The sequence below is a fragment of the Talpa occidentalis genome, unplaced genomic scaffold (genome assembly GCF_014898055.3).
Source record: "Talpa occidentalis isolate TD23 unplaced genomic scaffold, MPIMG_talOcc4v2.1 talOcc4.4, whole genome shotgun sequence".
NCBI lineage: Eukaryota > Metazoa > Chordata > Mammalia > Eulipotyphla > Talpidae > Talpa > Talpa occidentalis.
This window is the reverse complement of record NW_023604295.1, coordinates 108,531,052-108,557,524: the sequence shown is the minus strand read 5'-3', so window position 1 is coordinate 108,557,524 and position 26,473 is coordinate 108,531,052. Positions and strand designations below refer to the sequence as shown.

The following is a 26,473-nucleotide window of genomic DNA, read 5'->3' as shown; positions in this document are numbered from 1 at the left end:
ACATTGTCATAATTCCTTGCTTTTTTAAGCTGACATATTTTGCCCATTCATTTACTTTATGCTTGTTTTCTTGTGTTTTAGGTATCTTATAGAAACATATCATTGGTTTTAAATTTTTGAAAAAGTTCTGAAACCTCATTTTATATTTACTGTATTATGTGAAGTATTCTCCCATTATTTGTTTGGGACTGTATAATTGTTTTGGTTCTTTGACATAGAAAATGGTTTTCTTTTTATCTTAAAGCAGTCTGATTAAACATAAAGGTATTAGCTTATAAGCTTCAGTCTCTTGTTACTTTCCTTTTTTTATAGCAGCATGTTTTTTTCCTGAGTTGAAGCGTTTTTTAAAAATTTAACAACTTACTGCATATGGTAGAGTTTCCAGGAGTACATTTTCTCACCATACCATCATAAATATCCAGTCATCATTCACTGCCAACTAATCAGCCCTTTCTACTTGTTTTTTCCTCCCTCTGTCCCCTTTGGTAACCACCATTCTGTTGTCATTCTAAGGTTTTGTTTTTATCTTCTTTGTATTCCATAGGGAATGACATCATGGGGTATTTTTCTCCTTCTGACTGATTATACTTAGCATAATCCCCTTAAGGTCCATTCATATTGTCACAAATGGCAAGAATTTTTTTTTAATGACCCAGTAGTATTCCATTGTATTTATTTACATCTATATATGTACATCTTCTTTATCCATTTCGAACAGTTGGGTTGTTTCCATATCTTGGCTTTTGTGAACAGCTTTAATAGTTTTTTAACCTTGACAGTTGATATTTTCTGGGATTTTTTTTTAACAATCTTTTATTTATTCATGAACCTATTTAACAAGTATTTATTGGCCTCTGGTTGTATGCCTCTATCATTTGGCTACATGTAGTGGATACAGTAATGAAGAAAATATACTAGTCTAATTTACATTTATCCTAAAGGGGAGAAATAGACAGTATATAGAATAAAAAATGATTACAGATTGTATCAAATGCTAGGAAGGAAATAAATGAGATGTGTGGTAAGTTGGTAATATAATGGAAGGGGTAGAGCTCAGAGATCTCTATGAAAAAAGAAGACATGAGATGGAGCCAGATTTACAAAGTATCAGATTGTGTGTGTGTGTGTGTGTCTAGAGAGGGGGTTCAGGTAGGAAGTAACAGACTAAAGTTATCTGATTATTGACTCGGTGGATCTTTAGTTTTGCATTTGATTAGGCAGAAAGCAAAGAAACATCCAATTTATAAGGCCAGGGCCACATTAGCAGTGATCTTTTGTAGTTATATGATGTTTGTTTCTTCATGGAGTGAGGTCTGTGGCAATCTGAGTTTATACCCATTGCTGGTACTTTGTTCTTTTCTGCCTGGAATCTTAAAAATTTCAACTCTGTCCTTAAATTCAGGATTCCTCTTAGTAGTTATTTCCCCTGGAGTTTTGTTACTATTTTTAGTTCATTATTTTTTAAAATTTTTAAAAAAGATTTATTTATTTATTTATACAAGCACTGGGGTACAGTCAGAAGCACAGGAGGGTAAGAGAATTCACCAGAGCAGAGAGCAGAACAGGCAGACTGACGAAGTGCACTGCTGAGGGGAGCAGTGGGTGGCAGAGAGGTCTGTGCGCCATGTGGGACCCTCACCCGGGGATCGAACCAGCACTGCAGAGGCTGCGGGCAGCTTCACATCTAAGCGCTCAACCACTGCACCATTGGGGAGGCCCTAGTTCATTATTTTTTAATGGCCATGTGGTACTCAGTTTTATGGATATACTTTAAAACTATTTTTCTGATGCTCCACCAGTAGGAATTTTGTTTTTATTTTTTGCTATATGTTATAAATAATGCTCAATTAAGACACAAAAATATATGTGCACTTGTCTGACTAGCTATTTAATGTAGTATTCTTTAAATGGAGTTGCTGGGTCAATAGATAAGGCATAGTTAAAAAAATGTTTTTCACAACTTTCACCTAATTAATACCCATTGTAGAGTTTGCCTCAATTTTTTGCACTGCTTTACCCCTTCACAGATGTGTGAGAAAGTATCCATTTCTTTACCTTCACCATTACTTGATGTTTTTAGTTGATTTGTCAGCCTCATGGAAAAAAATTATATTGATTTTAATTTGTATTTCCTTACAATGATTTTTATAAAGTTGAAGAACAACGGAGGCTGTTTTTACTTTAGTCAACTCTGCATTTTTTATCTTCACATAATATTAGAAAGTAATTAAATTTGTGATCCTATGAAATCCTACCTGTAAAATTAGCCCCTGCCTTTCAGTGTTCTTCTTTAAGCATTTATGCAATTCTAGTATATAGTAGATGTAATATTTAAGCACTGCAGCAGTATTGAGCTGATGCAAAAGCAGGGATTAAAATAGAAATACTAGGGCCTCCCCGGTGGCACAGCGGTTGAGCGCTGGGTTGCGAAGCGCTTTTGCAGTGCCGGATCGATCCCCAGCTGCTCCCTGGCCACTGGAGAAGGGTCCCACATGGCGCGCAGACCTCTCCTGCCGCCCGCTGCTCCCCTCAGCAGTGTACCTCGGTCCTTCTGCCTGCTCTGCTTCCTGCTCTGACTCTAGTGAATTCTCTCACCCTCCCCTGCTTCTGACTGTACCCAGTGCTTGTATAAATAAATAAATAAATAAATCTTTAAAAAAAAAAATAGAAATACTTTATTGGGGGAAAAAACATCAAAGAGTTTGTATTTGGGGATTTTCCTCTGAAAATAACTCATGACATTTCTTTTAGCAAAAGGAAAGTACTTAAATTTTGTCTGAATGTATTTTTAATTCCTTTGTATCTTGAAAATTAATAATGGCGTATGTTCTCTTTGGTGGCACATTAATATACAGGTTAGCTTTCCAGGCCATAACTCTCACTATTTTATTAGGTATTATTGTCTCTGTGATATATAAGCTATAAAATAGATAAGCTCTGTTACAGGTCAAGTAGAAAAGTGCATTTTCAGTCTTAAAGGAACTGAAAATTTGCATTTTTGGTTGTATAGAGGTTTGATAAAGCATATTGAATGAAATTTACCACTGGATTAAGGATGTCTTTATCATGTTTACTTTTATTTTCTTTACCTTTTTCTGTTATTCAGAGAAGTACACAGTTATGTAATACTCTAAATAAATGTATATAATTTTTACATATTGGTAGTTAGAATTTAACAAGTCATGGTTCAAAATGCCAGAACTTTTCCGTGTGGCATATTTCCTTCAACAGCTTTGGTAAATTTGACTTGTAAAATTATGATTATTTTAAGTAGTAATTATGCATGCGTCCTTCCATTTAGGGAAATAGTTTTATTGCTGACTTGGAAGTTTAACTAAAGCTAATTTTTCTCACACATATATTAAGCAGAGATAGTCACATTGACCTCCTTGTTCTTAAAGGTTGACTTAAGTATATAGTTGGGAATGTTAGCTTCCACTTAGGAATAGAGAAAACTGGAGAAAGTATTGTTTCTATCCTAACAACAACCACTACACAGCTGCAAATTTATAGCTTCGTTGAATCCATCAGAATTCTGAGTTTGCAGGGCAACCACCTAACCCCAAATTTGAGGAGACAGACATTTCCAAAAAATAGATGGGTCACAAGCGCTGTTCACCTGGGAAATACAAAATAAATGCATTCAGATTAGTTAATTTTTTAAATAAACTGCTAAGGGATTCGTGTGAATTAACAAGAGAATATAGAGCCCCTGGGGGCTGCAGGCACAATGGGAATTTGTACCCTCTTATAGACTCTTCCCCATCAACTTCACTGATAGAGGCTAAGGCAAGGGTGCTGCCCTCATGGGCAGACTGGAAGTGGTGGTACTTCAGGAAACATCAAGTCTGGCCTGAATTCTTCTCCCTTCCTGTGAGACAAAAGCCTTAAACGGATGTGAGAAGGGAGCAGAAGAAAAACTTTCCTCTACTCCTGGGAAAGTGGGCAGGAATAGTATCGGGCCCAGAACTTTAGCCCAGGGAAAAACAGGCAGGAGCACTGAGAGGGCCACCTCCCAGAAACCAAGGAACACAGTGCTTGCCTAAAATACCCACTTCATGCCAGCAAACAGACCAGTGACAGGTGGCTGACATTGCTTGAGAGTTGCCAAAGTGTGGAGGCAGACAGATCACATCAGGTGCAGCATAAAGGGAATACCTGAAACCATAGGCCAAGCAGACACTGAGAACAATCCTCTGAAATGAGCCTCTAACCTAAACATAAGGTATAACTAGAACAATTTGAATCTGTGGCTCACTCTGAGTAACCACAGTTATCAACAGATTGCTGCTCATACTCAGAAAATAGTGACTCGGCTTCCACACACTGAAGGCCTACCAGCAGGAAAGGCGTGCCCACGTCCAGGCACATAAACAATTTACCTTGGTTTCCAGCTGTCTCACAGAGGATATCCTGCTTTGAAAAAAATTACGAAGCATAAAACAAGGAAAAGCAACACACTATTGAGACAAGGGAGGAAGCAAATTCTTAGGAATATATTTCTATATAAAATAACTAATATGTTAAGACTTCCAATGGAAAGGCAGACAGAATTCATGATTAGGTAGGTTATTTCAGCAGAGAGAGACAAATGAACATTCCAGAAATGAAGATCACACAGTAACAGACTTCAGTAAAGAATGCCTTCAATAAACTCATTAAGTACAATTGGTAATCAAGGGGGAAAAATAGGCAAATTTGAAAATAGGTCAATACAAATTATCTAAACTGAAATGCAACAAGAAAAATGTGAAAAATATAAGAGCATCCAATTGACATGATATCTAATGGTCTGAGTATATAATTAAAATCTCATGAGTAAAACAGAATGGAATAGAAAAACAAGGGCCAAAAATATCCCAAAATTAATGAGATCCTCTAAACCAAAGATTCAAATAAACTCAGAGAAGGGAAGCAAGATAATCTGGACAAAAGTATATAGGTGTACCATTCAAGCTACTGAAAATTGATGATGAAATATTGAAGGTACTGAAAGTGTTTATTACAGAGGAAAAAAGAATTATAGCAGATTTTATTTTAACCCATGCAATCCAAAAAATGGTAGTGACATCTTTAAAGGACCAGAAGGGGAAAGTTTTCAACCCAGAATTCTGTACTCTGCAAAAAGAATCCTTCAAAAATGGAGAAATACTCTTATCATAGTAGTTCTTTCACTCTCAGAGAAAGAATTTGTTGTCATCAGCCCTGCATTACCAGAAATATTAAAGAAGTTCCTCATACAAAAAGCATCGGATAATTGATAGTAACTTAGACCTATACAACTTAGGCCCATATACAACTAAATGGAATAAAGGTAAATATAAAATTTACAATTTTCTAGTTAAAATTTTGTTAAATTTTCATTTTTAATTACTCTGAAAACAGCTGACTATAAAGCAAATATATTAAGAAATGTATTTTATACTTAGAGCATACCTTATAGTAAAATTTATGTCAGTAACTCAGGTCAACAGAGGAAGTATGCTATTAAAAGATCTTTAACACTCTGTTAACTGGTATAATTTTTAAAAAATTTATTAACTGGGCCTTTCCTGGTGGCGCAGGCGGTTGAGCGCAGCACTGAAGCTGTCTGCAGCCTCTGCAGCGCTGGTTCGATCCCTGCCGGCCGGCGAGGGTCCCACATCGAGCGGCAGACCTTTCCTGTCTCACCCGCTGCTCTACTCAGCAGTGTATTTTTGTAGCTCTGCCTGTTCTGTTCCCTGTTCTGTGGTGAATCCTCTCACCCCCAGCAACTCTGGCCTGTACCCGGTTCTTGTATAAATAAATGAATAAATCTTTAAAAAAAGAAATAAAATTTATTAACTGGTATAATTTTCTTCAGAGTCTGCTCTGATTTATTATATGTGTATATTGTAAACCGTAGGACAACTGCTAAAACTGTTCTTTAAAAAAGCCACTGTGGTTAATATATTGTATTGTACATTTGAAAGTTTCTGGGAGAGGTAATGTTAAAAGTCCTCATCACAAGAAAAAGTATTTGTAGCTATGTATGGTAATGTATGTTAACTAAACTTTGGTAATCATTTTGTAATATATACATATATCAAATCATTGTGCTTTTATACACCTAAAACTAATGTTATTTGTCATATATCTCAAAGTATAAGTAATAAGGCAGTAATAGAGGTAAGAGAATCATAAAAATATATTCAGTTATTCCAATTGAACATAGAACATAAGGGGTAAAAAGTAAATGGAAATGGAGTAATAATGAGCAAGGAGGTAGATTTTATTCTACCTATATATTTTTTTTGTGTATGTGGGACCCTCGCCGGAGGCTGGGGATCGAACTGGCGCTGCAGAGGCTGCGCGGGCAGCCTCGCAACCCAGTGCTCAACCGCTGCACCACCAGGGGAGGCCCATATTCTACCTATATTAATAATTATGTTAAGCGGAAATCAGTAATTATGACATTTTTGTCTTAAGATACTAAATCATCTAGCGTACCTTTTTCTTTACTTTAAAACTATGTACATATATTAAGACAGATATGTCATTTATAATAGTTATGACAGCTTTCACATTGGATATAAAAGCAGGACTCCAGTATAAATGTATCTGTAAGAAACTCACTTTAGAAGACATGGGTTAAAGCTAAGTGGCTGTAAAATGATTTACCTTGCAAACAGTAGTTATCAGAAAGCTAGAATGACTGTATAAATATCAGACGAAGTAGACTTCAAAACGAAAATTACCAAAGATAAAGAAGAACATTAATCAATAAAGAGTTCAATTCTCCGGGTCTCCCCGGTGGCGCAGCGGTTGAGCGCTGGGTTGCGAAGCTGCCCGCGGCCTCTGCGGCACCGGTTCGATCCCTGGCTGCCTCCCGGCCACTGGAGGAGGGTCCCACATGGCGCGCAGACCTCTCCTGCCGCCCGCTGCTCCCCTCAGCAGTGTACTTCGGTCCTTCTGCCTGCTCTGCTCCCTGCTCTGGCTCTGGTGAATTCTCTCACCCTCCCGCGCTTCTGACTGTACCCAGTGCTTGTATAAATAAATAAATCTTAAAAAAAAAAATGTAAGCACTAGCACTCTGGTGCCTAGACAATAGAAAATAGCATGTTCTTTTCTTGAAATGCTATTGCCATTCAGGAAGCTGAGAAAGTCATACAAAAAGTTGTAATCCATTAAATTATTTACATAATGTATGTAGATAAAGGTTCAGTGGGTATATTAAAGAGCGCCAAACATCTATCGAGGGGGCCTCCCTGGTGGCGCAGGGGGTTAAAACACAACCTATGAAGCTATCCACAGCCACTGCAGCACGGGTTCGATCCCCAACCAGGGAGCTACCCACATGGCACAGCAAACCTCTCCTGGCTTGCCCACTGCTCCCCTCAGCAGTGTCTTTCAGTCAGTCTGCCTGTTTCTGTTCCCCACTCTGTTTCTGGTGAATCCTCTCACCCCCCACACCTCTGGCTTGTACCCCAGTTCTTGTATGCATAAATAAATCTTAAAAAAAAATAGAAATTTAGAAGTTTTTGTTTAGAGATGTTTTGGATTTAAATAACTTTGTGTCCAAGTTGAAATTTTTGTAGCATATATCATTTTTGCATTTAGTCATCATCAACAAAAAGCTCTTCAGTGTGTCATAGGTAGCACATTTCTTAAGTATCAGTAGGGTCCCATCTGTTTGGACATTTGCTTCATGAGTATGTATTAAAATATGAAAGAGAAAGAGGAAGAGGAAAATAGGAGAAAGGAGAAAAATCTTCCTTGCAGTATTATGTGCCTACTTGATTTATGGCTTGTGAATGAATCATGTGGGCAGCCTACAAAAAAGCTAATGGCCCTGGAATGCAACAAGGGGTTGGTTCATCACTGCCTTGATTAGGAATCTGCAGATGCCTTCAGGAGGCATGTTTTTGTGTGGATGAAGCTGGAGCAAATAGCATGAGATTGCTCAGGGAACTTTTTTTTTATTTGTTTGTTTTGTTTTGTTTATACATGCACTGGGCACAGTCAGAAGCGCAGGAGGGTGAGAATTTACCAGAGCCAGAGCGGGGAGCAGAACAGGCAGAAGGACCGAAGTACACTGCTGAGGGGAGCAGTGGGCGGCAGGAGAGGTCTGCGCGCCATGTGGGACCCTCCCCTGGTGGCCGGGGAGCAGCCGGGGATCGAACCGGCGCCGCAGAGGCTGCGGGCAGCTTCGCAACCCAGCGCTCAACCGCTGTGCCACCGGGGAGGCCCCTTATAATTTGCTATTATGACATTTTTCGTGTTTGAAAGTAAATGTTGATAATGACGTGAAACTTGGTTATTTGAGCATGTCTCTAGGGGCAGAATTTAAGATGCAGAAATTAGTTTCATTTCCCAGTTGTGATATATTTTTGTTGCAAAAATAGTGATGTGACAGAGGGACCATGGTTTCTTAGGACAAGATGTAAGTCAAGTGGAGCGTCTTTCTCCTTTGTTTTCTAGGAATGTAGCTAAGCGTCTCCCCTCTATCCCCTGACTTCTTATTCACTAACCACAGGTTATTCTTATTGCTCCTCATTCCCATAAAACATTTTGGTTCCTAGTCTCCCTACATGTTTATTTTTACCTGTAGGAAGGAAAATAAATTGACTAAGCACAGGGGTGATGAGCAGGAAATTATTTCAGTGGAGCGATTGGAGCTTTGGAACAAAAGGAGAGTGTCTGTCAACTGCTTTTTTTTTTTCCCCCCCAGGAAAGCAGGAGGCCTCAGTCACAGCACCTTTGTTTATAACTCTAAAAATAGACTACTGCTGATCTGGTCTGAAATGATGTAGTTCATGTTCCCAGGCCCTTCTGCTTCTAGGGTTTCTGTATTTGAATGTTCTTATCTTACATCTTTGGTTTTTATAGTGAAATTTCAGATGTGCTAATTTAGACCTGAGGAAATAATAATTATAGCTTGGATTTTGATCATGTTTAGCTTATAGATATCTTTTGTAAAATAACTACTATTTTGTTGGCACAGAGTTTCAGAAACTGTGGAGGAGTGTCACCGTGGATTCAATGGATGAAGAGAAAATTGAGGACTATCTGAAACGACAGGGTATTTCTTCCATGCAAGATTCTGGACCAAAGAAAGTGGTATGTAATCTCTAGGGGAAAAAATGTAATCCTCTGTTCTTTGAAGTGTTAGTCTGCTTCCTGTTTTGCTTTCTGAAGATCAGGTAATCAGTTCTTTTTTTTTTTTTTTAAGATTTATTTTTACTTATTTATGCATACAAGAACTGGGGTACAGGCCAGAGGTACGGTGGGTGAGAGGATTCACCAGAGACAGAGTGGGGAGCAGAACAGGCAGATCCACTGAAATACATTGCTGAAGGGAGCAGTGGGCAAGACAGGAGAGGTCTGCTGTGCCTTGTGAGTCAGCTCCCTGGCCAGGGATCAAACTCATGCTGTGGCTGGCAATAGCTTGATAGTGCTGAGACTTTAACCCCTGCACCACCAGGGAGGCCCCCAGGTAGTCAGTTCTTCCTTCAGTTTTTTTCTAGGTGTCCTAATCTAGTGATCTTGGTCAGATGCAAACCAGATCATGTCTCCTTTATTGAGTGCCAGGTCTTTGTCTCAGGCCCTCTAGTCATGTGAGAACTTCCCCATCATCCCTCCTGCCCCGTCCTACTCTTAAGCTCCAGCCGTACCAAACTCTTTTCTAGTACCCGCCTATTACCTCTTTAAGCTTCTAACAGGAGCCAGCTTTCTCATCTTGCCCTTTAAAATCTTTTTTTTTTTTTTTTTTTTTTTAGAGGCATGCTTTATTTATTTGTTTGCTGGTTTGTTTGTTTTGTTTTTGTTTATACATGCACTGGGTACAGTCAGAAGCGCGGGAGGGTGAGAGAATTCACCAGAGCCAGAGCGGGGAGCAGAGCAGGCAGAAGGACCGAAGTACACTGCTGAGGGGAGCAGCGGGCGGCAGGAGAGGTCTGCGCGCCATGTGGGACCCTCCTCCTGTGGCTGGGGAGCAGCCGGGGATCGAACCGGTGCCGCAGAGGCTGCGGGCAGCTTCGCAACCCAGCGCTCAACCGCTGTGCCACTGGGGAGGCCCTTGCCCTTTAAAATCTCCTCATCCTTGTTCCAGGAGCCTCTTGGTCTTGGTGCCTGGCTCTGCCTCAGTCCTGCCTGATCACATTAAATTGTCATTTACTTTCATATCCCTTAGGGACCAGATAGTATTGTTTTTAGGTTGGGGGAGGTGAGAGGATTCACAAGAGACAGAGTGGGGAGCAGAACAGGTCTGCTGCTCCATATGTGGGTTAGTTCCATGGCCAGGGATCAAACTCGGGCCATAGCTGTGAGAGCGCTGAGACTTAACCCCAGGTCATCAGGGAGGCCCTCCTGTGTCTCTTTTTATCTATGTAGCGCCTCGTGTAGTTCTGGCATGTTTTTTTGCCAACCCATTTTTTCTTCACTGCAATAGAAGGTACCAGTTCTGGATTGCAGTTGGGAAGCATGCTATGGGTTGATGTGTATGATGATGTGCTACAAAGAAGAGATAAAGACCAAAATTCCTGCCTCTCTTTGCTGTTGGTTTCTGGGCATCTTTGGTAACTCCTTACCATACTACCTCTCTGACTAGTGACCTTTTTTATCTTTCTTTGTAGGCCCCAATTCAGAGAAGGAAAAAGCCTGCTTCACAGAAAAAGCGACGGTTTAAGACTCATAACGAACACATGGCTGGAGTGCTAAAGGACTACTCTGATATTCAACCTAGCAAATAGTGAGCAGTTTTGTCTGTGAGCAGAGTTACAGATGGAAAGTCAAGATCTTTCTTGTTGATGCTGTGATCTGAAGACTCTCTTCCCATTCTGTTCCTTAGGACTGAAGAGAGGAACAGTTCCAGTTTACATACAAATTCAAATTCAAATTTAATTGAATGGCCAATGAGAAGTATGATACTCCTGGTTAACCTGTTATTTCTTGAGGCTTGGATAGTGAAGACGCTTAGCATGGAATGCAGGTGTCTTTGCTTTTTCTCTTGAAAGTTGTCTCTGGTTCCATTTTTCCTTTTATTACTTTAGAACAAGTTATCAAAGTCTTGTGTGCGCTAAAAGAACATATTTATAATAAAATTGTAGGAGGTGCTCTTAGATTGTGAATTCAGTTTGTTTCTTTCCATTTGGTCACAGCAGTAGACAGCTCTTGTCTTAGACTTTCAAGGGCTCATGTCTGGGATATTGTTGAAGATTGTGACCTGTGTGACCAGTGATGTGTTGCTGAGCATAGGGATTTCACAATTGGATGATAAGGTGTGTCTCTTATTTACAAGTGAAGCAATAAAGATACACTACATGTAATATTTAATATTTTCTTTTGAAAAGTTAAACTGGTTTTAGCCTCTTGGACTTTACAAGTAATAGTCTGGCCCTCTGCAGCAAGGATGGATAGAGTCTTCTTGCCAACCTGAACATCAGCTTTCCCATGTCACCCTTCATGGAACTTGACCCTGAGGTTCTTCTGGTGGAGACACCTTTTTCTCCCCGTCATTGGTGAGCTCATGGGAGTCATTGTCAAATATGTGCGGATTCTTAGTTATGGTGACTTAAGAGAAGTCTCTGTAGTCATTTTAGCCTTTGGCAAACTATCCTTTTTCCTTATCTGTGCTTGTTATGTAGTCTGTTGGGCTTATTTGGGTTCATTGTTGGTCTCCCTATCATAAATTGAAAATTCTAGCAGATTATAGAAACAAGGTTCAGTGTTCTCAAAAAAAGCATAATGGTAACCCAAAGCAGTAAGGACTTTGTGCAAATGACAAGGGGCCTTTTTGCTGTGTTCTTTTTATCCTTTCTATATGCTTCTCATTCATTTACAGTGACATCTTACTTTCTTATATCCAAGCTCCAAAACACAGCATGAGAAGATATTGATAGAAGTTGGAGACTTCTGGGCATAATTTAGAACATGGCAGACAGCCTGTCTTTCTTTATAGCAGAGGTTTCTGCTGGTAAGGAGAAACTTTAATGTGTTATGTCATAAAACTAGTTTTTCTGTTATTAAAAAAAAAAAAAGGCTGGAGCTGGTTGCTTTTTGTGGTCTAGGCACCATCCTGTTTTGTGAGCTAGGTCTGCAGATAAATTTTGGACATCTCAAACACTTCATGTTTTGTGTGGAAACAGACACCACTTCCTCTGTCACAGGTTCAAAGGTAAGATGTTTTACTACCAGTTTTATATTAGTAGTAGTTTCTAGCTAAGCCTTTGTTTATCAGTTCTTTATGAACTGGCCTTACAATTCATTTCATTTATCTTGTTTATTTCAGAAATGACAAAATTGAGGTCTGGAGAAATGAAGTATCTTGTTAAATTAATTACTCACAAATTCTATAGCTTTGCCTTATTTGTGTTTTCTTTTATTAAGCCTTGATCTCCTTTTCCTGCTACATGGAAAAGAAATTCCTTTATATATTTCTTAGGAAAATTGTGATAGGAGCCCAACTGTGTTTGAAGATGATAGTAGAGAGAGGAGTCTTGCACCAGTTCTTTCTGCTGTCTAAAGACATAGCCATCAGAAAATCAGGTTGAGGGCCTCCCTGGTGGCGCAGCGGTTGAGCGCTGGGTTGCGAAGCTGCCCGCAGCCTCTGTTGCGCCGGTTCGATCCCCGGCTGCTCCCCGGCCACCAGAGGAGGGTCCCACATGGTGCGCAGACCTCTCCTGCCGCCTGCTGCTCCCCTCAGCAATGTACTTCAGTCCTTCTGCCTGCTCTGCTCCCCGCTCTGGCTCTGGTGAATTCTCTCACCCTCCCGCGCTTCTGACTGTACCCAGTGCTTGTATAAATAAATAAAAAAAAAAAAATCTAAAAAAAAAAAAAAAAGAAGAAGACAATCAGGTTGAAGTTGAAGTCATATTCTCAGCTCTGCCCATTTTTGCTGAATCTGCTGGCCATTTAGAGAAATGGCCATAGGTAGAAATGGACATGGTGGGTGAATTAAAAGGGTAAGACAGTTTTTAGTGCATTCTATCTATAATTCATAAATCATTTGAGGCTTTTAGGGCATAGCTAAGAGAAATGTAGTTGAGCCTAGACAAAGTATAAAAAGCAAATATTTGGCTGCTGTTGTTACATCCTCTAAGATGGTGGTGGAGTATTAGTGAAAATGCAATGGAGGGACATTCTGTTATTTCCAGTTCCAGTGTTCATAGGGAGAGCACAACCCTTGCTTTCTCTTGTGACCTATTTGAAGTTAACAGGCAGAAAACACAGTCTGAATGTGGGGACATTGTATCTGGATTTATAAATTCTCCAGTTCTTAACAGATAAAAAGGATTTTTTTGAGGCTTAGGTAAGACTCATGGCCTCCTTGGTGGCGCAGGGGTTAACGTTAAGGTGCAACCTATGAAGCTATTCGTAGCCACTGCAGCAAGAGTTCAATCCCAGGCCAGGGAAATACCACATGGCGTAACAGACCTCTCCTGACTCGCCCGCTGGTCCCCACAGCAGTGTATTTCAGTCAGTCTGCCTATTCTGCTCCCCACGCTATCTCTGGTGAATCCTCTCACCTCCTGCACCTCTGGCCTGTACCCCAGTTTTTGTACGCATAAATAAATCAATCTTTTTCTTTTTTAAAGATTTATTTATGCAAGAACCCCGGGGTACAGGCCAGATGCATGGGAGGGTGGGAGGACTCACCAGAGACAGAATGGGGAACAGAACAGGTAGACTGACGAAATACACTGCTGAGGGGAGCAGTGGGCGAGACAGGAGAGGTCTGCCGCGCCATGTGGGACCCTTGCTGGCTGGCCGGGATTGAGCCGGTGGTGTAGAGGCTGCGGACAGCTTCACAGCATAGCGCTCAACCACCTGTGCCACCAGGGAAGGCCCAATAAATCAATCTTAAAAAAAAAAAGGGGGGTGAGACCAAATGTTCCCTCTAGCAACTATTTTTCCTTGCAAGTGACACAATCTTGGGGAAGATTTGGTGTTTGCTACTCTTATTGACTGTTCTTCAAGCCTAGACCATCATCATTGCTCTCTAACAAGATGGGAGTGCTGTGCGTGTAGACAGTAGCCATGACCTGTTATCTCCATCATCCTCGGGGCTTCATGTAAGAACAGTCTATTATTTCTCAGTGTGTATTTTGTGGGCTTGTCCTGAGGAATAGGTGTTCTGTGTGAGGCAGCAGAGGGGTGGGTGGGCCCAATGACCTCTTGTTGGAAACTGTCTCAGACTAATTGTACCTTAAGCACATTGCCCTGTCCGGTTGTTTGTTGTGTGGAGAGTGCACACTGGAAACACAGCTGTAATGGCACTGGCATTATCCTGGTGACCTTCCTTCTGTGGTCCTAGGCCTCTCTGGACATCAGCCCTTAGCACTAATCTAGCTCCCCTGTGACTTGAGCCATTTGGTTTCAAGACCCTGTGATAACCCAGTGCCTTTCAGCTGCCCAAGTACTTTGCAGGCTTGTAAATCAAAGGACATATAATGTAGACTTATATTTTAAAATATTTTAAAATAAGTAAAACACAGGATACTAACAGAAGGAACTAGTAAACAATGGAGGTTTTCCCATGTCCTGATTTTGGTGGGACCTGCTTTAGATATGCTAAGAAGATGGTTAAGTTTTGTACCTATTGTGATTTTGAACTATCTTGCTGAGTCCCTGAAACCCAGGTGTGCATTCTAGCTTTAGGGAAGAATTATTTTTTCCTTCCAAGTAAATACATAAACTCACTCCATTTAGGTTATCTTTTTGGTCAGAAGACAAACTTGGCTTGCATTTAAGCTTTGGGCTTCATTTTCTAATTTCATGTTGGTATGGGCAAAGTGTTATTATACTTGAATTTTAAGCCAGTACTGTGTGTGCACAATGGAGAATGGAAGGTTTCATGGTTATCTTTATGAGCATATTATGTTACAGTTTGTAAAAACAGCTTTTTGTGTTTCTCTCCTATAAAGCAGGAATCAGTGTAGTTTGGACTCTGGAAGCACTGGAAAATAGAACCCTTGGGGATCATTGGTGAGGTGTAGAAGATAAAGATTTCTCATACCATACTGCCATCTTTGGGGACTTAGGGTAGAACCAGGAGAGTTTAGATAGGATTTAATTTTTAACTAGGATGTTATATAGCAGTGGCGGACAGAGCTTTTACTATGGAAGTTCAAATATTTTCCTAATTCAGGGGCCTTAATCATTGAGCTGAATGCATGTAGCTTTTTAGTATCATAGTCCTGGATGCCCTGGTGATACACAGTAGAAAATCTGTTCATATTCCTAGCATTAAGCATTCTTTGCCCAGAGCACTCAGAAATAACTATACAGAAATGAAGCTGATTCTTGTCTGACACAGATGTCAAGAATTCTTGTGTATTAATACAGAATTCAGGGATGTCAGCCTTGCCTCCTTCATTTTCAAGAATATTCTATGTATACAACTTGGTGCAGTTTTGGGGGAACCGCAAAGATGAAGGCAAGTCTGACATCTGTAAGTACTGGGGTTCAGTAACTTTGAAGTTTAACTTTCAGCAAATTTTAAGATTCTTTCCCAAAATCTTTTAAGTTGTAATTTTATTACAGAGGTTAAAGTACTTAATTTCAAATGCCAGTTTTATAGCTACATTAGTCTTTGTTGTGGCATATCTTCCCTACCAATGGTGGGTTCACTTGTAAGGACATTTTTATTTACTTATTTATTTATTTATTTATTATTTTTTTTAAATTTTTTTAAAATTAAAAAAGGAATAGGTATAGAGGCATGTTTTATTTATTTATTTGTTTGTTTGTTTATACATGCACTGGGTACAGTCAGAAGCGCGGGAGGGTGACAGAATTCACCAGAGCCAGAGTGGGGAGCAGAACAGGCAGAAGGGCCGAAGTACACTGCTGAGGGGAGCAGCGGGCGGCAGGAGAGGTCTGCGCACCATGTGGGACCCTCCTCCGGTGGCTGGGGAGCAGCCGGGGATCGAACCGGCACCGCAGAGATCGCGGGCAGCTTCGCAACCCAGCGCTCAACCGCTGCGCCACCAGGGAGGCCCTGTAAGGACATTTTTAAAATGGTAGTTACTCTCTTTCTGGAGCCTACACATCAGGACATAGTGCAGGTAAAGCAAGAAGGTACAGACATGCCCTTTTATTATCCCAAGTTTTTTAATTCCAAGATACGGCATTCCTGCTCAATAGAATGACAGAAAAGGTTTTCTTTAATGAAGTTTGTGTCAGATTGGTCAGTGGGAATATTTATAGTTCATACTAGATTTTCATTTACACATCACTAGTGACCATCAGCAGTGATGGGGCAGGCATTAGGTCATCCGTCCCAACACTCTGAAATAGCATATAGAAGTGGTTGTGTTCAGTCAGCGAAGGGGATGGGGTGCTCCAAGATAGGCTGGAGAGGCAGTAAGTTTCCTTCAGGGTGAGCTGTCCTCAGTTCCTAGGCTGTTTGGCCTTTCTCTGGAGCCTCTGACTTGGAAGGCTACAGGTCTGCTGAAGGCAAAGCAACTTGATCAAGCCTGTCCTAGAGCTAGTGGAGGGATATACCTGAGCAAGTTGCGTTGGTTTTCTACCATTATGCCAAGGTATTGCAAGGTTGTGACACGCTTTTAGTGGATGGTCTTCGCTTGAAAGGAGTGAGAGCCAAACTACAGAACCAAATGCTGTCAATGCACCAGACTCACCTATCGTTACTGACATTACTTGTAATTGGACAGAGGTTAGTAAAATACTTTTATTTTCCTATGTTGAGAAAATTATAAACAATCCTTTACCAGATTTCAAATCTTGAGCTAAGACTTTGTAGGCTAGGAGGAGATGTAGTAGAGTAGGTGATTGCAGTAAAAGGTGTCAAGGAGGTATGTGAATCTACCTGGTTCCCCATTCCTAGCTCTTTCCTCCTTTAGTTGTTAGCTCAAGAATCAATGCACTTGGTTATCTCACAAAAAGCAAGCATAGGTGTTACAGCTGAAATAAGCACTTTATTTTTAAAAATGACAATAGAAAAGTACCTTTGAACAGTTTTATAAAAGTGTAATAGACTGTGGACGTTGCTGTTTTCCTTAGAAACAAGAGCACAGAAATCTTTACCAAGAGTCAGGCGGTGCTGGAGGCCCATGCAGGGCTTGAACACGCTGCTTATGCCCTTTCCTCTCATTTAGTGAAGGTAAGAGCCCCTCATCTGGCCTCTTTTTTGTGATAACCTTGAAAAGCTTCCTGACAACTTAATTTCTAATAAAAAATAATGAAACTAACCAAAGTCTTTGTTAAGAATAAATGTGGTCATATGTAGCTCTATCAGCAGTTGAAAATTCTTAGATTAATATATCTTTTCACACGGGACACTAAAAGGTAGTCTGAAGGAAGCTAAACAGTACTCATTAGAAATGCCCCCCCCCCAACCGATGCACCATCATTGCTGATGTTTTGCAAAATCACTTGCCCATTGCAACCAAGTAAGTTAGGTTGGCTGAGCTCCCAAGGCACAGTGAAACTCTGTACTGTAAGTAGGTCACACATAGGAGTGGCTGATAACACAAGAAAACTGAACACTTGGAAAGTATTACATAGTCACTTCTGTTGATTCCAGAGGTTTCTAAGGACACACTCGGATCAGGAAAAGGCTTCTTTGTGTATATGCCAGTATGGTAGAAGCTCCTGGAGTCTTTTAGTCATCTTGCAGGGATGTCCTACTAGAATGTAGCTATCTGCAGTAGCACATTTCTGCTCCTAACGCCACATTACTAACTCACCCTGCACTCAGGCAGGTTTGTGTATATTCACAATATGATTCTGGCAACTTTGATAATATTTAAAAACATGCCTCAAACATGCAGATTAGAGGGAGAAAAAGATACTTTTTAATTATAGGCATTCAAAAGTCAAGCACAAAAATTGTGATCCAACCTAGCTTTTAAGATCATCCATCCTATTATACTTAAAATGTTTGGTATAAAAATACTCACTCTTGGTTTCATTGTTGGCCTCTTTTCTGTTTTGTTTGAAAGTATCTCCAAACTATACAGAAATGTTAGGCCATGCATTCACAAACAACACACTATTTCTTAAAATTATACAGTGTAAAAGAGTAAAACATTTTTTATTATATTTTTTTTTCTTCAAGAAAAACAGATGTGTGATAGAGGCTGTGGCAAAGTCTTGAAGGGATCAAAACTGGGCAAGGTTTTTTCAAGCCTATAACAGAAAGAAAAATATTATCAGGAGAGCATGAATATAAGCAGTGTGTATTTCCTGGTCCTTCAAATTAAGGACCACTCACAAAAGTAGCATTGATCTCACCTTAGACATGTGGGGAGTATATTAATTTCCACTCGTTCTATTAAAGACTTTCTGCACTTGGCAAGGAAGTGATCCTGTTTATTTTGTGGCAGAAAAGCAGGGAGGGACAATCAGTCACTGGCAGCCTCCCACCCTGTGCCAGGATTTATATAAAGAATGTATTAGTAAAACATTTACTACTATTGTGTCGTTCACTTTTCTCTCTAGTACCTTGTTTTCTTGATGTGTCAGACTCAAATTTGTGGCTGTACAGTTTTCACAGGAGTACATTGGTATAAACTAGAATTTTGCACAGGGAAATGCTTTCATTTGCATGTGGGAGGAGGCTATAAAGAAAATAGTATTGTTAAAACAACCCCTATAACTACCCTAGGTTATATATGTATTTGAGAAAATGTGTGTTTAGCAGTAAATCCTGAAATTAGAATGCTATTCAGGTGAGTATTCTCAAACATAGCTAATTGGACACTTTTAAGTAGTCCTATCCAGATGAGAGCTAAGTACAGTTCCACCTATAACCCAGTTTCCAGATGACAGTACAAATGGGTAGCAATAAGGTGCTGCAAGTCAGAAGACCCAATATAATTACCACATACCTATGACTCAGGGCACAGTCCCAGGGCAGGGTAGAAATCAGGATGTAGCTATCAAGAGAAGGGGCTAGGCATCCAGACCCCCGCTGTAGTATTAGAATACCTGTCTCTAGCTTGAGAAACCTAACACAGCAGGTTAATTTGCTTATTTGTAAATGAGAGAGGCCACATTACAGAGCCATGGGAATGTTCCTAGACCTGGCGTGCACAGTGAGGCCCCCCAGTGCCTCTCTTCACACTTTGCTTTGATTTGTCCAGCAGGAGGAACTTCCCACTTGTTAAGTGATGGAGAAATCTAAGTGAAGAGGGACCATTCACATGCCATCTTTGGTACAGATCACAAGTCCTGTGACAGTGAAGACAGCTGGTAGAAGAACCCCTGTTGAAAGCTACATTTCAGTTTCTACCCAGCAGGTGGCAGGAGTGAGAATATTTTCCCGCCCTTTAGAAATACAGGGTTATTACAGGGCCAGGCATTTGGGGGGCTGTAGTTATTGAACCTGTGATATACTGTCCTTAAGTGCTTCAGAGACAGTTTCCCCTCCCTCTGTATGTCAACAGGAGGGAAACCAGCCTCAAGGAAACTTGATGTAAGGCCCATTTCCATTTTTGATTTGTCAGGCCTGAATGACAAGTTCCATTTCACCCTAAACTTGACAGTGTGCCAGAAGCCCAAACTGTGTGTGTGCCAACTTCAGAAAACTTTGAGGCACAGCAAACACTCTATAGCCAGTCCTACTTTGGAACAATTCACAGGGACAACACTTCAGCCCTTTGACTATGGGAACCTAAGAGGTCTGCATGCTGCCTCTGGCCTCTTACACACGTGGAGAGCCATCTTGGGAAAGCAGCTGAAAGTGGATGTGCTGACAGCAGAGAACAGTGGCCTACGACAATGCTTTCAGGGGCTATAAGAGAATGGACAGAACAAGCAGGTAATGAAACATTGGCTATAGGTATTCTCTGCTTCCAGAAGCCCCTTACCCTGTGTTGAGCCCACTGGTTTAGGATGGACAATGTCTGGGACCTAGTGGGTCTACTTACTTTGGCTTTCTTCCTTGAAGAACTCAACAATCTTTTGGTAAGTGCACATCGCTAGCCCTAGCCTCTGATTTCACAACCTGGATGGTTCTCCCCATTTCCTCAAAGGCAACAGGTCTAAAGCCAGACTCACCACTTTGTATTAACACAGCTCTGGCTGCTCAGCTCTCTGCCTGTGTGCTGCCTTCGCCAAGCCCATGGTGCTACTCCCTATCAGCCCTACTCATGGATCATTCCTCCAACACCACCATCTTGGGTGTGCCTCTCTGATATATTTCTCACTCCATCCATTTTGCTTTGATCAGCAAGATGACAACGATTCATAAAACACCAGCCTGATCCAGATCTCTGGTGCCTCCATAAGACCCAAGCCCCTAACACATCCTCAAAAGCTTGGTGATAATCCACTTTCAACAAGAACTAGCTTCCATTCTAATCCCTCTTCACCACATAGAAATCCCACTATCTTTCAAAATTCTGTTTAAGCCCCATTTCTGCCAACCTTTCCTGATTCCTGTATCCTGTGGGGCTTTCTCATAACTCTTACCAGAATTTTCACTGTCCAAGCCTCTTACTCAATGATTATCTTGGATTATTTTCCTCTACCCAGTCACAAAAATTCAGGTACTTGAACACTAGAGCAAATGAAACAGGAAAAATATCACTAATGAGCTATGGCATGGACACCTGGATTAGTGCCAGGAGGCTATGCTGGGGACCAGTGTTGGGCTCTACATACTGGTACAAAGGTGCTCTGAGGACCCTGTAAGCCCTTCTAAAGGAAGGTGCTCCAGGTTCTGGGCAATAAGCAACCTACCTGACTTCATAGTACACTGTCCCTTCTTCCTAGACCCTTGAACTGGAAGAGAGAGATGGGTCCTGATAATTGACTAATTAGAAAAGTTATCTTTTGACATAGGGAAGAAAACATGGAAGGGAGGTGGGAGATCAGAGTTGATAGTTTAAGGTTTTCCATAACTTTTGCATAAATGTGATTCTCACATGGGAAAAGAATGTGTCCACATTGCATAGATGTTCCCAGACTGAACAGAAGGTCAAAATGTGGCTATTTCAGTCCCTGTAAACAACGAAGGGGGTTAAGTAGGAACCGAGTTCAAACCTTGGAATGTATTAAGGACCTTTAAAACAGAATGCAGAGACATCCGGGAACACAGCCTTTCCTGACAGAAGGTCAACTACCATATGCATGTGACAGCATAAAAAAGGGAGGGAAAAAATACACGCACACACACATCTTGCTGAGCTAACAACTCCTACTCAAGGATACAGGAAAGTGTCTCCTGTATCCTAGTTTAAGGAGTATCATAAAAGATGAGTATGTGGCCCTCTACTTAGGGACAGCTCCTAATCAGTGTGGGTGTCACTATGCAGCAAGCTGTATGCTTGTGAGTTCCAACTACCCACCTCAGCCAGAGAAGGGCCAGGCCTCTCTTATTATCTATATACTGCCTTCTGACAGCAGCCAAAAAGCAGTGTTAATCTGACCTGGGAAGAGAAAGCTTCCTCTGAATTTGTTCTTGTAATCCATGGATGGCACTGGAACAGGTGAGCCAAAGATCCCCTGTCTTGCAACCCACTTTCTCAGGTATATCTGGGGCTTCTGCAGCCTAATCTTGGCTGCCCACCCTGTGAGCCCTGGTTGTCTGCAGAAAGCCACCACAAGCTGCAACTACTATTTCTCACTGATCTCATTCCCATGGCTCTTGAATTAGATACTCTGATGTACTGCATCAAAAAAAAAAAAAAAAAAATCTAAACTGCTTCAAGAAAAATTGTAACTTTCAATTTCCCATCTTAATTTTAAGACTATCAGGGGCATTGCTATTAAAAACCATTACAAAAGGGAAACCTAATCAATTGGAAAGCTATAGGATTAGTGGGATAACTATCTACAAAGTGTGGGAAGCAATTAACTGCTGACTTGGTTAGTGTGAGAAGAAATGTCAATCTGAAAAAAGGTCCCAGTGCTGGTAGTTGGTTTCCTGTGTGGTGGGGAGAGGTGGAGAAAGAAGAGGTGCAGGATGCATGCCTGGCACACACACCACTGAGCAGGTACCAGAGGTGGTCTGAACAGAAAGTTAAGCCTGCCGAATGGGCTAATGACCTCCTTAGCCAGAACTGCCTGGTGCTCTGTCTTTAGCAGGAATCTTGCCCTGTCTTTACTCGTCCCTTGTAGGGATGCAATTTGCCACCTTATTTGGGCAAAGATATAACCACAGCTGGCCTCCCCTGCTCTACAAGGCCATACTTCCCAGTGACCAGAAATCTCCACACAGGTGCCTGGCAGGCAGGTCATCTCTGGAAATAATTATTGTTTTAAGATTACACATACTGCTAGAAACGAAGTTATAGCTAGTATTGGCTGAAAGGATGGGCAAATCACTGAAATCATATATACAAGCACAGCAATGTGGTGTAATCCTGTTTCATTTAGTCTTATCTAAGAATAATCATCCTATTTCTGAAGAGGCTTAAAATGACATTTGCTACAATCAAATTAATAAGGAGGAATATACAAATTACATCTGGAAAAGATTTCTAATTAAAATGGTTAATTTCCATAAAAGGCTTAAGGCAGGCTTTTAAAGGAAGAGGCTTCATCCATCTGTAAACATTTCCTTAGGTAGAAGATCTCATTCAGTTCATTACCTAGAAGAACATCAGCCCGACAAGAGAAGGCTGTGTATGGGTGGTAGGGTCAAGTTCTGGGGTTATGCACTTGGAGAGCTTGCAGCACTCTGAGTTGCTGTCCTGGGATGCCCTTCCCCAAGCAGGCCATGGCTGGAGGAGCTCAAGAGCAGACCACTGACTCCAGCCCTCCATGCCACCCTCCTTCGCCCCTCTGTGGACCACACCACCGTGCCTCACACACGACATGCTTTTCTAGAGGGCACATAAGCCTCTGATTTTGAACTCACCAGCTCGCTCCAGTTTTGTAGAACAGCTCAAGAGCAGTAGCCACCACTGAAGATTGCATTAATACCCACAAGACAAATTGCAGCCACCATCACACACCTGGAACCTGGGATGGAGAAAGATCATTAGCAGTGTGTGCAGTAATCACCCCAGGCTGGTCTGCTGCTGGAGGTCCCTGGCCCTTGACCAGCCAATTTCTGAGGGCAGTGGGCTGAGACCCAAAAGTTTCTGCAACTGAGGCCAACTTGAGAATGGCATTCCATCAGTGTCATGAAAAAGACAGCAAGCTTAGGACCAGTGGAGAAGTGAGAAGAGGCTATTCGGGCCGGAGGGTGGGGTGGGGGGAGGAGGTATCCCGGCAGACTGTGGCTCCCAGGGAATCCCTGGCACTGAGTTCTGGGGAAGGGCATCTGGAGGTAAGATGAGAGATGTAATCACAAGTTCACCCATGAGCTCAAGGTGTAAATCACTTACTTGTGGGCAGAGGGGCAATACCAGGAGGATGCGTGCCCATGTAGGCAGGGTCTCTAAACATGGGCTCCCATGGGTTGGATCCTGAGGACTGTCCAAAAGGCCTTCAGAGAAAAGGCACTGGACCTGAGCCCGTTACCCCAAAGAGAGTAAGCGCAGAGTCCAACTCGGTCCAGTAACAACTTTGGTCAGTCTAACGCTACAGCAGTTCTTCATGATAACCCTGTGCTGTCTCATGCACGATGAGCTAAACTTTGCTTTAGCACCTACTGGAAAATAAAATCGAAAGGAAACACTAATGAAGATATCCTGCTATTCCCTAAGCCTGAGAATTTTAAAATATGTAAGTACAGAGACCCAGCTGCCTTTGAGCCAACTGGTTTTCACAAGGCTTTCTGGTGTTACTGAAGGACGCTCACGCCTATCATGAGACAACAGCTCTACTCCCTGATAACATTCTTGAATTTTCAGTCCTGGTCAGTACTACTTTCCTTCTTACAGAGAAGCTACTTCTGAGCACGAAGGGCTTTGTGAGCAAGAGTGTACACTGAGCTGCTGCAAACCTGAGTCTCCCAGGAATGTCCCACTGGTTTGTTAGTATAGGAAGCTGCCCCTTCAGAAGACCCCATGGTCTTCTGGATTCAGCCCTGTCCGGATTCTGGATAAAAGAAAGATCACCTACCTGGGACATCAGTCTTGTCAGAATTAAGAAAAAGTTTCCCCCAGAAACTCACCATAAAACATTAAAAAAATGAGTAAGATATGAGTCTAGTTTCCTTGTAAATGTTAAATCACAGGAAAATAAGTATCTTTGCAAACAACTTGTCAGCTCATCCAACTTTGAGACTGTCCACACTTGCTAAGAGCAAGGGAGCTGTCAGACCAAGTCTGCATTTTTAGGATATCTGTCATTTAAGAAATCACACTGATGACCAGATTCCTCTCAGCCTCTGGACTTAATGCTAGTCACTAGGACTCACCCCAGCTCTCGCCCCCGGTTCCAGTACCATGGGATTTTACTATTAACTGCTCTTAACAGTAATTCCATCAACAACACTTATTCACACATGAGCTCACCTGGCGGCAGTGAGGATGCATGGCAAAATCTACAAACCCCATGGCATAACGGTTCCAAAGAACATACACCACCAGAGGGAGTTCCAAATGTGCTCCTCCTTAACTTTATGGCCATCATGTAGATTCTTCTGAACTTCCGTTTTTAGCCAACTAGAGATGATGGAAGTGGTGGGTCAAGAAGTAGAGGTGGTCCTGACCCATGAATGTTATGGGAGATGTAGAGCTGCTAGGTCTGAGTGCCCTGATATTAACACCTGGCTCTCTGCTTTCAATTTCTTTCAGGAACACGCAAATTCTGTATATTCTCAGATACCCAGCCAGACACACAGAAAATGGGTAATTGGCAAAAAGTGGGGTGGGGGTGGGAATCATAGTTCTGACTGCACATGGTTGTCATAAATCTTCATTCATAGATGAGCTCAGTAAATGCTGTGGTGTAGATGCATACTGTGCTTTAGCTTAAAAAGGGGCCTGGAGTAAAAGGCCGTGACTGGAAGGGCTCACACCAAAGTATCTGGCAGGGTGCAGTTTTCTGGCCTGTCCCCACTTTTGTAACACACAGGGAGCATGACATGATGGGCTGAGGGGACTCAAAACCAGGAAAGGGCCAAACCACATAGGCTGTCCTGGAGTTCTCAGCCAACACCCTCACCACAAAGCCTCACCTCAGTCAAGCCTGCTGCATCTCATACCCACTTTAACTTAGCAAAGGGGGAGACAAAACTAGAGAAGTTAAATTATTCTCTAAACTTGAGTAAAGCGGTCTGTTCTGGGAAAGGACTCGCATAAACCTGAGAAAGTTTTGGGTATCTGCTCAAATGCTGTCAGGCCAGCAGCCGCCTCTGCTCCTGTGTAAAATGAAGTGCCTGCCAACGTGTAACAATTACGCTCTTACCCTGATTTGTTTTTTTTCCCCCCTTAGCACTTCTCACCATCTATCTGACCTGTTTGCTTATTGCCCATCTTCTCCCAACTACAGATATCAGCTCCATGAAGGCATCAATTTTGTTTCTTGTTCACTGTTACATCCTCAGCACCCAGATTATAGTACTTTACCTGATGCAGGCGCTCACTGAATACTCACTGTGTTAATGAAGGTAAGTGTGATACAGAGCCCTCGGTTAACAAAAGAAAGGGAACTGGCAAATCAGTTACTCCTGGGTGGCAGCAGTGTGAGCAGGGCACCCGAGTCTCTTCTAGAGAGAAGGCAGAGGGAATATAGGGGCCTTCCCAGGCTAAACACCCGGGGGCTTCCTTGACAGTAGTGTTGCATCTCCAAGGCCCTCAAGCTCACAGCCGAAGAGCTAGCACATTCCTCCCCAAAACAAAGAAACAACAGCTTCAAATTCTGGGCTTGTTATCTCTTACCACGCCCTCCTCTAATTTGTTGAAGCTGTAACTACATGTGCTTATAGTTTCTCTGCTGTGGTCTTGGTCCATGGCCAAAGAATTTTCATGAGTTCTTAAAGAACATGCTCCCCACCTCCACTCCAACTTGTTTCTCTCCCCCACTTTTGATTTTGGGGGGCAAGGGGAGTCGAACTACATTTGGATATCCAAAAAGGAAAACTAACACTCCTTGTAAAGAGTGACTAAAAACTTCATGTTTTCCTGTTTGCAACGTATCTGGAAAGTTGACCGTTTTCAAACATTTTTACAATTCTGGGATTCTCTGCCACTGGGTTGGATCATTAGCAATACTTGGTGATGCACAGACATAGCTTAGAGCCAGACTGAACACCCAAGCAAGGTGCTGACCAACCGAAAATACCTGCACCTTTGAGGGACCACACACTCCTGACTTCCTCATGACAGGCTCAACCTGGAGCATCCTGAGCAACAGCTCTCTTCTCTTTAAAATTATGACCACGACTCTCACTCATTAGAACTAAAGCAGGGTGAAAGCCTGGTTTCCCACATTGTTGCATCTCACATAAAGCAGACATTTAACATGTGCTTATTTAAAGAGGAAAGAGCTTGTTTACTAGTTTAGTCATGGATTTCCCTTTAGAAACAGGAAATCAAAGTGAGTAAATTAAGAATCCACGCAGGACCCTTGGGGGAGCAGGATTTGGAAGGCAGGCACCCTAACTGCATCACAGATGTGACAGCCATTCTGCATGTTGCTCGTTGTGTCT

The 26,473-nt window shown here is 41.7% G+C and overlaps 2 protein-coding genes across 2 annotated transcripts in view; one reads left to right on the top strand and one right to left on the bottom strand.

Annotated features, from left to right (window-relative positions):
• Positions 1–12,133, top strand: part of GTF2E2 (general transcription factor IIE subunit 2) — a 69,541-nt gene extending 57,408 nt beyond the window's left edge. The window contains exons 7-8 of the mRNA XM_037526005.2: positions 8,963–9,078; positions 10,593–12,133. Coding sequence (XP_037381902.1) covers positions 8,963–9,078; positions 10,593–10,709 — 233 coding nt within the window. The 3' untranslated portion in view covers positions 10,710–12,133. The remainder of the gene's footprint in view (positions 1–8,962; positions 9,079–10,592) is intronic.
• Positions 12,134–22,853: 10,720 nt separating this feature from the next.
• The window catches only part of RBPMS (RNA binding protein, mRNA processing factor), a 159,163-nt gene continuing 155,543 nt past the window's right edge, over positions 22,854–26,473 (bottom strand). Inside the window, exon 8 of the mRNA XM_037526003.2 lies at positions 22,854–22,893. The gene's annotated coding sequence lies outside the window, so the exon portion shown is untranslated. The remainder of the gene's footprint in view (positions 22,894–26,473) is intronic.